The 11243-nt window shown below is 40.3% G+C and overlaps 2 protein-coding genes across 3 annotated transcripts; both read right to left on the minus strand.

Annotated features, from left to right (window-relative positions):
* Nucleotides 1-886: 886 nt before the first annotated feature.
* Nucleotides 887-5735, minus strand: LOC111252227 (very long chain fatty acid elongase 5-like). Its single transcript, XM_086991929.1, has one exon. The coding sequence runs from the start codon at nt 2889-2891 to the stop codon at nt 2058-2060; it is 834 nt and encodes a 277-aa protein (XP_086848055.1). The 5' UTR covers nt 2892-5735; the 3' UTR covers nt 887-2057.
* A 302-nt stretch (nt 5736-6037) lies between these two features.
* LOC111252226 (NADH-cytochrome b5 reductase 2) lies at nt 6038-10819 on the minus strand. Of its 2 annotated transcripts, XM_022809709.2 has the most exons (4): nt 10665-10819; nt 10174-10497; nt 8198-8467; nt 6038-7919 (listed from the first exon to the last, which is right to left on the minus strand). In XM_022809709.2, the coding sequence occupies exons 2-4, from the start codon at nt 10423-10425 to the stop codon at nt 7536-7538; spliced, it is 906 nt and encodes a 301-aa protein (XP_022665444.1). In that variant the 5' UTR covers nt 10426-10497; nt 10665-10819; the 3' UTR covers nt 6038-7535. The 2 variants fall into 2 exon arrangements, with proteins under 2 accessions (XP_022665444.1, XP_086848054.1); XM_086991928.1 differs by having other exon boundaries at nt 10174-10819.
* Between the last annotated feature and the right edge of the window lie 424 nt (nt 10820-11243).

The raw sequence follows: 11243 nt of genomic DNA on the forward strand, positions 1-11243 counted from the left end.
CCCAGCCGGTCTACTTAAGACACCAACTGGATAATACAACTTCATCTAAAATGGGTCCGCGGGTTAATAACGTAATGACGATATTTTTATATACCTTATTCAGATTATAGTAGCTTGAATATCGGCGAGCGTATTCGGGGGCCGAACTAGTAAACAGCGTGACCCGGAATTTTTGTTTGTAAAATTTGACAGTGGAAGCGTCTTGAGCGTTGTTAGTTGTCTTCCTTGTTTTGTCTTTCTCTATTGCTAATGTATTTGTCGCCATTGATGATGGCTGCTCGTCTGTGCGAAGCAATAACATGGTAGATGTTCAATAGAGAGAACTACCGACGTCAGACGTACGCAAACACCGAAAGAGATGACTAAACAGCAATTATCGCCACGAAAAGTTTAAATCTAAAAGGAGTTTTCCTACGCAAACAAGCCACGAACCTCTATCACCGTTAAGGCTTGGCTAGTGGCAACTGGACAATGGTAGAAGGGTGCTTACAATTCGTAGTCTATTAGGCCTTCCAACTAGCCTTAAGGAGACTACACGCGCCATTTTATCAGTTAATGGGACCAATAAGCTGTCTCCTTTCGTTCCTTTCTTTATGGGAATAATTCGCAAACGATAGTGAGGAACATTCAATCATGCTTAATTGTATTCCCTTCCGTTTATGATCGGTTAGGCATACAGCCGCCTTGTTCAGGAAATGTACAAGCAGTCAGTAAGCCAAAGAAGCTGAGAGCTGGTCGCGTCTTCCAGCTAAGGCCAATACTAAAACGACGATGAGAATTAGGGCCGTTGTTACTATTATTAATATTGTCATTGACTGGAAACGTGCTTTCAAAGTGCGATGTATTATAGCCGAGCGAACTGATCAGCAAACAAAAAAGGCGGAAGAATTTTTAATTTTACTTTATTCAATTTGCACCGACCAATCAGTGGGGCAAAATTGTACAAATAAATATGTCAATGGGTGAGCAAATCAGTCTAACTAACGTAGCGAATATAGTTCCGCTATCGTCTTATTTGTCGCGTATAGGCACATATTCATAGAGCTTATACATTTTAAATCTAGAAATGACACAGCATTGCTCAGATGTTTATTGGGTGTTCACAGGAAGCAAAGCAGCCTCTGTTCACAAAGAAAAAAAAAGCTAACTCCATCATAAAAGTAGACAAGATTCTCTGAGATGATTTCGGAAACAGATAACTTTGCGACTATTCACTGAATAGTTTATTCCACGTTGGCTGCCCTTATTCTGTTCTTGTATCCCATCTATGATGGTAGAACCTGTATCGTTTCCTATTTTTTCTTTATTGACGACCGTATCAAACGTAAAGGCAGAGAGGGTCGCTCAAAGGCAAATAGGTGCTCAGTTAATTTTAGCAGTACGTTAAAACTGATTTAATTATTTGCAGCATTTTAAGCACGAACGAATATACAGGTCGCAGTATAAACTATCCTGTACTCGTTTATGATGACGAGGCGGGCGCTACAGTGAACAGGTTCTTCCGACGTCTGCCGAACACTCGTAGCGATCACGTCGACAATACGCTATAAATGTAAGACGACATAAACAATGACGCGACATAAAAAATGGCACACTTTGCCGCAAGCTAAAGACTCGAACAGGCCGTGAACGTTGACGCTTAAATAATTATGGCTATTAGATAATACCTATATGTCTGTTAGTATTTATGGTAGCAGCACTGTGCTACTAGCACGACTTTCCTAAGAAACGAACGATGATTATTCCAGAAAGGAAAAGGCAGAGACGGCGTAAGGCTGACACGTCAGGGATAGTTAAGCATATATATTATATGACTAACTATCCCTGAGGCTATATAGGTGAGACATGTTATATATATATAAAAAGAAGTGAATATTGCTAGAACGGCGTCTAGTAATGTTCGCTTTTCGGCGTAGGGAAGGGCACTGTCCGCTATGCTAATTACAGAGCTGCACTTTGCCGCGAGCTTCCCCCTAGCAGATCTGAAACAGATTTGGGTGTAGTGAAAATTTAGTTAAATTCCATTTAAACTTGTTTGTTGCTATTGAGGTTTTGTATTACGAAATCTTTAAAGGATCGTTGTGAGCTCGTGCTGCGCCGTTGTGAGAAGAATCCAATCGTTTCGATGTTGCGTACTTCGAGGCTCGACTCTGGTAGGCGTTGTCATAGAAGGCGGCGAACATGACGAGGAAGTAGATATAACTCGCAATTACAAGAATCGAATTTTGCACCGGGTATCCACAGTCATGTACGATTGGCACAGACATGTGCACGACGACAACGAAAAATTGCACGATCTGCAGTAATGTCAGATAACGTTTCCAGCTGAGATAGGGCTGAATGGAAGAGAACGATGCTAAAAAGTAGTAAGAATACATCACAACATGCACGGCCATGTTGATTAGAACCATTAGGCAGATTTGCCCGTCGAGGCCGTAAGCAAGGCCGTACCACGGTAGGCCGACGGCAATACAATGATGCGTTATGTTCAGGACGCTTGCTTGATTGAACTTCTTCCGAAGTACGAAGAAAACTGTGTCGAGAAATTCGAAGATTCGAACAAACATGTAATAGTAATTGAGCCGCAGTACGGCCACATCTACGCGATCCTTGCCTATACCCTGGCAGAACCAGTTGTACCCTCCACCGAGATACGTCCGCGTGATGAGATTGCAAAAGAAGAATGCGTTTACGCCTACCAACAGTAAATTGTACAGGCGGATAATGCCAAAAAGTTTATACTCCTTACGGTTAGCCATATACTGTGGTAGCAAGACTTTTACGGTGCAGGTGTACATTCCGAGAATGTAGAGAAGAGTTATCCAGTCTCCGGCACCGAACCACTGGACTGTTCGCGGGTCCCGCGCAGGCAGGAATCGGGTCAACAGCATTGTACTGATTGGCCTGCGAATGGAGCTTTGTTACTTTTCATACAAATAGGGTATTCACTAAGTACACGCATGCACACACACACACACCTTAGGCTAAACAGACTATTTGCGCAACTATGATACCGTATCGCTTCTTCAAGCAAAATCCTTTGATGAGTGTTTCGAGCCGGCCAGTAAAGTTCACTTGCGGCCCTCAAGTGTGTCCTCCTCGCACAATAACGACCGCCTTGTCAGTGGTTATCGGTGAGTCTGAAGCTTTGCCCGGTCCTCGGAAATCGCGTCATCCAACAATAAGGAAACCTGATGTATTTTAGATATTAAATTTAGAAACGATACTACAGCGCTTTCATGTCTACTCCTTCTTTCCTCAAAGTACCTGGGCACATATGGCAGATATCTTCAACGGTACATCCCATTATTTTCAGACACATCTCGTCAAGGGTAGAATTAGGTGGTGTTCATTGTATCAGCGAACGTGTTTGTGTATATAGTAGTAACCACAACGAACAATCCACTCGAAGGTAGACAATTTTTGATGTTTCAGATAACGTCTTTACCAAACGCTCTTCTTTTTAACTCGGCCACTACAAGTTTCTTTTCGAGGGAACATGCACGATTAGCGCCATATAGGACGTGCACGAGATACTGTTCCGTAAGGTGAAAGGAAAAAAATAGATAAATACATTAAACTTCTGACTTAAGCAAGTTCAGCTATAAGATATAACATTATCGCATGCACGTATGTGGATACATATAGTTATGAACAATAACGGAAGCCAAACGATTTATTAGTTGTGTTTCAAATTAACCACATTTCCTTTAAAAACTGAACGGAAAAACTAAACTCAACAAGGACCGCTTTTCGATTTGACTATATCTGTAAATTATCATCTAATTATGACTGTAATCGGTAAAGATGGCAATACCAGATTTGTCGATAGAAAAACACACTGTACGTCATTGGTAGTGAATTATTCGCTTTTAATCTATCATGGTGTTTTCATCGACCTTCGGATGGACGAAACCTCTTTTCATGTCGAACTTCAGGCTGCGTCCCAGCACGAAGTCCTATCCTCCCGACTCAAACCTATACAATTACGTGTCCCCAGAATTACCCACTGAGCTGTCTAGAGCAAACCTAGCCATTCTTTTATAACTAAGTGTTTGATTTCAATGTTAGCTGTCCACTGTTATTAAATAGATGAGGAGGACCCCTGTCGCACCAATAGACAGATCTATATTCTGTTGCCTATAAGAAGATTATGTTTTTTTACACACAATTGTGGTAGTTGTATATTATTTTGTGGTAGTGACGAATGTATGTTGTCGAATGTGCGGACATGCACTCTCTGCGGCAACCATTTACGAATCATCAACGAAAGATTCTATTACAGACGCATGTATTTCCTAAATAGATGTTCCCAGCTGCATACCCAGTATTGCCGTTAGTCATCGCTTCAGATGCGGTCTCGCTCGGTGTCGAACAAGACCGCTACGCGTCTCTAGGTTTAACGGGTTGCCACTACGCTACCATGGAAACATTTTTCGTCGCTTGTCAACCGATTAATATGTTAACGTTAATCTTCATTTGTATGTGTGAGGTATTTTGGGGTCTGAGCTGACATTTCTGACCAACAACATTTCTACTAAAAAACCCATTGGCCTCAGCGCTGTGAAATCGATTTCCTACCAAAAGTGCAATGACATTTGTGCGTACCTCCAAAAAAAAGCAGTATCGGGCTAAATATGTATATAGTAGGCAGTATAGCTAGAAAGATATTTTAGAAAACTTTATGGAAGACCACATATTTCGTGCAAGTCAATTAGGCACAGATTATCTATGTCAATGGTTGCGTCGAATGAAATAATGGACAGATTGGCCTGATCTTACCATAGCCGCATTAAATTTTGCACTACGTTTTGCCACCGCGTTAAATCTGAGGTACAGGAGAGAACAATATTGCCCGTCACGTGAATTAACAGCTGTGTCTTCATCTTGAGCGAAGGTTGCAATAATGGCGTCCTTGTATCGAAGTTCTCTATGCACTTTTTCCATCTACTGTCTATAGTAATTAGTTATAAAATAGTAATAAACGTGATTAGATACGCAACGGAAAACGTGCCTATAGGCTCGTAAAGCGTTGAAGAAACGAGAGCGGCGTGCTGCTACGCTGATTGGACTAGTGCTGACTACTAAACCTATTTAGACTTACAAAAATACATAGCTTTTATGATGCCTATATTTAGTAACTGATGATTATAGTGTATAAGGAAGACGATGCTCGAGCTGCATTATATTAAGCATACGCTTCATGAAAAGGAAAACGAGCGTATCAGGTGTAGCTTTTTGAATATTTCATATGACTAAAAAAAAAAAGTTGCCTAAGCAGCTCTATGGCCAAAAGCGGGAAGTGATGTTTCTGTAGTATTTTTTTTTTTGTGAATTTAATTGACGAGGAAGCTTGCTCTGTCCTCATTCGGTCGTCGTGTCTATTAGTTCGCAGTTGGGACTTGTTGTTTTTCAATAGCAACGCGGCGATTTAACGTCCAGCTACGAAATAATATTAACGTAATCCTCGGCATTCAAGGATAGAATAAAAACGTTTTTCCTCAAATGGTAACATTAGCAAATGGAAATAGTTCGCTCTGCATAACAATGCGCTAACGTACGTCATAATAACGTTTGTATTATTTCGTCCTTCTATATTTATATTATATTACATATCTTTACTGTTACACAAGTGATTGCATGAAACGCGCCAGTCGACAGGACACTCAGTGCCGAAGCGTCCCTGCTGTTATTCAAATTAAAACACTTGAACAATAGAAGTTTGTTTCAAAAGCAGCAAAGCGGTAAAATAAAACTTTTTTCGTTCATAATTAAAAGTAAATTATTCTGTAAAGACTTGGGTCACTGTTAGAATTTATTTTGTGCCATAAGATAGCATGTTTTACAATTAGCTGAAGCCATTGAAATCGTTTAAATACTTAGGATTATCAAGTGTCCCATCGAGACATAATGCAAGCAACTAGCGCTGGCGAAATTTTAACCCAACAAAAAACACTCAAGCCTTATTGATAGATATATTAAACAATTGAAAATATCAGACACTTCAACGGCGGTAGCGCAAAATAAAACATTTGAATATTAGAAAAAATCATTGATTATTAATCAATTATTTTATTGCAGCTAATAAAAGTTAATCGATAGGGGCAAATCATGCATTTATGTTCAATATAATATCTGCCGAACCCTTTCAGCTATCGGTTCTCCTTTATCGACGGTATACGATCAATATTTTGTGTGATTACCGCTGCCATTTGGCTACCCAATATGGGCAGTAGATTAAACAGTACAGGTACGGAGACAGCAGTATCGGTTATGTATAATTATATGGGTGTTTAAGCTTTTCGATAGGGAAATAACCATTCTCTCTGCAATTGCACTACCCCACTCGCAATATTCCCTCTGCGAGACAGTTACTCAGTCACTTTTAACCTGTCGATACGAACAATTTCGATTTATCTTCAAATACAGATTGAAATCCAGTTAAGGTATGATTGTATGCGAATGTTACTATACTTTATTCCGGGACTCGCTGTCAAAACGTCGACTGCTGTCCGTTGCACTCGGTTTTTTTTTCTTTTTTCTATAAAATATCATGGTCAGTTAAATATACGCATGATGTAGAAATATTATTTCAATCAGAACATGATTACTTTGAATTTGTTCGTCGTGTAGAATTGGTCGCAGGAGTGCCAGCGATTTTGACATAAAACTACAAAAGTCAGTAATAACGGCTCGATTAAAAATAGATACATTGTCTACCTGGAAAAATACAAACGGCAATAATTATGACCGGTGCAGTCCGAAAGTACACGTATTTACTCGCTGGCGACTACCGGTACTGAGACTACTACTAAACCCCTATCTTCTAATAGGAGATAAATAAATTTCATAACATAGACGTATTATTTACCCACTTACAAACAATTCGTACGAAACCCGCAGATTACTCAATGCATCGTAGACATGTTTATACTACACCCATATTCTGCAACTGCATATTCGTGTTTCACGAAATGGCCTTCTGATGACCACCCCATTCCCTGGAGGCAACCAACACAAAACGCAGGGGGCCAGAGCGAACGCTTGTTCATCTTTCTGGCAAATTACTAATAGAACAATGACCTTTGTTATTAGCTGTCGTCGACCCTGCTTGCCACCTCTACCGGCGTAAAGCGACGTGCTTCTTTGCCTCAAAGGTATAGTTATGAACTTGTTAACTGTGAACCGTCCTGAAAACTACATGAGTGCTTGGCGTGTTAAACAAAAAAAAAAACTGACTAGAAGTTCAGCTTTGATTGTTCTCAGCTAAACTGGTTATGCAATAAAAAGAATATAAAAAAGACACTGTCCCGTGAAATTAAGTAGATTGAAACACAGCACAGATATGTCGTTACAGATTTGGATGTTCGTGCCGCCGTCTGCCTAACAGTGCACGTAACGGATCGCTTCTGGACTAATTGATCATCGTCTTGAAACTGTGAGGTGTGTACGCCAAACTTATAAGGCAAAATTACTAACGAATTTATCTTCGGGTAACTTGTGGATGTACCGGCAGAATCTTCTCTATGTTTCAACTAATAACTGAACTTCATCTTCTCAGTGTAGCCAAGTGCATCTAGATTCGGAATACAGGCAAATTTAATCATAGGCGGTGGGCCGCACATCAAAATAATAGTATCATCGCTAGGTGGTGGCAAATTGGTTTTCATCATGTCGGCATTGACAAATCCAATACCGCCTTTCCAACCTTCAGTTGGCCGATCTACAGTGTAATATACTGAGACCCTATCGGGATACTGGCGTGCCCAAAGCTCGAGGTCTTCTCGGCATAAGATATCGTCCGGCGTTTGATTAGCGTAGATAAGTTTGAACTGCGTTTTGTCACTGGGATTCTTGAGTGCGTGCTTGATCAACTGATACATCGGTGTCAGACCCGAACCTCCAGCAATCATACCCACCTAAGTAAGATAAAGTAAGATAGAGCTAATAGACTATGTAAACGAAAACTGTGCGCTAAGAGTTCACTCAAGAGACAAAGCTAGTAAAACTATAATAACGCTGGCCTGTGTTCTAGCTTTCGGTATCGATGGACAACGCATGCTTGCAATGGCCTTGATCCGCCGCATCAACCTACTAGCATATCGACAGTTACGGAAAGTAAATACCTGCCAAGCCTATTGACTATCTGCACAACGGCCTCACAGAAATCGATAGTGTATGCGATGTACGTACGTACCTTGTTGGCCGTTCGTATCTCTGGAGGCGTTTTTTTGTTCGCTCTGATAGTGAATGTTCCTGGACCCGAGTAAACCAATAAACCGTTAGGCCCCCGAACATCAATACAATCACCAATCTTCATGTTTTCCAAATACTGAGTCATTTTACCGCCATCAGGAAATTTGGGATGTGTATTTTTGAAGTACACTTTAACCACGAGATCGAAGTAGCCTGTTTCGTCGTCAGATGATACTGGTGTATAGGCGCGAATGACGAGCTCATTATTCGTCTGAGAAGAAGACCACACCAAAAAAAAAGTTTTTTTATTTATTAATTGACTATTAGTCAACGATCAGTTATTATTGCTAAGAAATGCTGCTTATTCAAACGCAAACACTGATAAGAACAGGAACCTGTCATTTTTCATAGGACATTTTTCACGCGGTTTTCGGGACGCACCCTTCTAACTATACAAAGTGTCCCAATTGTAAGTTAAATAAAGTGACATTTTAAATAAAAACGTGATATTTTCTTAGTAATATAAATATTGTAATATATCGACGATTTACTAGGTAAGCTTATAGCATTGTGAAATTTCTTTGTAATTAAGTATCTTATAGTCATTGCGCAATACGATGTTCGATAAATATCAACCCTTTAACGTTTCACTGGTAGCATAGATGTATTATTTTAGCTATCGTAGAACTCTACCAGTTCTATCAATGCGATCTGTAAACATTAGATTTCTATCTTCATACTAGGAAATATAAGACCTTCTTGTTGTCTTTGAGTCAAGTGTTGAGCGTCAGTTGAGAACTTTTTTGTGAACCCATTGATGCCTTGTCATGTTTTAGAGATTCTTCAACATCTTCGCAATCGCTGGTAAAAGGCAGTTACTGATACCATGAATCTGTATTGTTTTCAAACGGTCGCAACATCCGTTTCTAAGTGTCATTCATCTTTGAAAGATCAAGCGAAGTTAAACCCAAAATTATTGCGATGGAGTCACAACCTAGAATTACAGGTGCGCCACGCTTGGTCAGAAATCAAAAACTGGGTCGCTCTTACAAAACGCATTTTCCTCTGATAGAACTGTCGCAGACGCTCCCCTTGTCGGCCCACTTGGAAACTGACAATCATAAAATTGATATAGATGATTTGGAAAATATTTAAAAAAAATATTCATCCAGTGTCAAAACTAAGAGGCTTTAGGTCGGAGGAGTATAATGTGAAAATTGGTACACACACTATAGGATCATGTTATTGGAGGCAACCAAGGTTGATTTACAGGCTTGGGAATACATATTAAATAGAAAAGTCACGTAAGTTCCACGCATTGTGTTAGAAGGAGCAATAATAGAGCAAGCAGACGAATACAGCGCTACTGTAGATAAGACTTGTTCTCTGTCAGGACTGGCATTCAAATTGAATAGGGCTTCCAACAGTTTTCTCACAAAAACCTCAAAGAGGATAACATTCAGTCAGTTACAAACAAGCGTTAGACTTCCCGTCTCGTAATTTTCGTACGATTCTCACGTGTGTGCCTTTTTCTACGTACACGGAGTCTACAGCTTTATGTATTCGGTCGACGACAGGCCCAAATCGCTCCCCGTCACTTTTTAAGAACGTGAGCAAATACACCCGTTAGCTTTATTTGTGTGCGCCCTACGAAGCTCGAGAGGAACATGGCAACAGTCACTACTTCCTAGGCGTGTTCTAGAAGACAGCAGAGTTAGACAACTCGAGCTAGGCCTGGGCGGGTCTTAGAAGCTTTCACGCTTAAAACATGAGTTCGAATTCGTTGCTGCTATCGTCTAAAGTTTTGCCTTTTCTTTGCGTAACATTTTATCAAGGAACTGTAATATTTTACGTGACAGTTATATGGCGCAGCATCGGAAATGCTCGGAAAACGGCGAAGCAGCTATACCTAAAACACCATTAAATGCATAAATAATTCCATTTTTGAGCTGAAATATATTTGTCAAGCTTCCTTACCTTGGTAATGAGATTTATATGCTGTCCCACTGGTAAGCCAAGTCTGTATTGCTCAGTAGGTAAGCCAAATCGAAACCGGCGCGTGTCATGGCTCAGCTCCTTTTTGTCCATTAATGGCACCGGATATTTTACATCGGGATCTTGCAGTAGTTTTTTGTTGACCTTACGGTTTCGCAGAAAGAAATATAGATAAACGGCTATCGCCGCACCGGAAGCTACCACGACAGAGAACAACATTGCCCTATCTGACATTTCCTCCTTCTGTCGTAGTCGCCTGCTTACAGTGTTGTTTCCTTCTCCTTCTGGTGTTATTTCTCGACAGCGCTGCCGTCAGTCAAATAATCAGCGGAAGTTAATCACTAGCGTCAATCAGACTTACAACAATCAAAATGCACTTGTCCGTGGTTTCCATCAACTCATTCACTCAGCATGGCGACAGTCCAACGCTTGCTGCTAGCGTTAGCAGTGTTTCGTCAATTCTTATTACTTACTGTCAATTGCTGCTAGTGCCGCGACATGTGAGCCTTAAACAGAGCAAACTAGCCGGCAGTCGTCGAACTCGATCACAGTGCTGACCACCTGTCTGCCCGCGGTCTGCATAACTGCTTCTATAGCCTTCTAACCCGTGACCGACGTAATCCTACGATAATGCGAGGTTGTGAACAAGATGGCCGCTCATTGATATGCTGTTTCTAAAAGAAAAAGAAAGCTATATAGCTGATATTGTCCTGTATAAACAAAATAAAAATACTACGGAGCTATTGAAGCTTACCGATACCTCGAATCGAATTAAATTTGGCAAGATGAATTAGGAGCTAATTAGCAAATTTATTTTGGCAAGTTTGTCAGGACAGGATATAAGATCTGCTTTTGAAGCAGACTATGTTGTAAGGTCTTACAAAATTTTACAGTTTATTTACAGATCTATTGCTTTATATCTCTATGCTCGCAATTTCTTCATATACTATAATCATATAAGTACATGCTTACAAATCATTTGGTTTAATAAAACTGTGAAACTGTTAAATAATAGTGGGTACGGTATGCGTGTGATGCGCATCGTACTAAAA

The sequence above is a fragment of the Varroa destructor genome, unplaced genomic scaffold (assembly GCF_002443255.2).
Source record: "Varroa destructor unplaced genomic scaffold, Vdes_3.0 BEIS01000006.1, whole genome shotgun sequence".
NCBI classification, from domain to species: Eukaryota; Metazoa; Arthropoda; class Arachnida; order Mesostigmata; family Varroidae; genus Varroa; species Varroa destructor.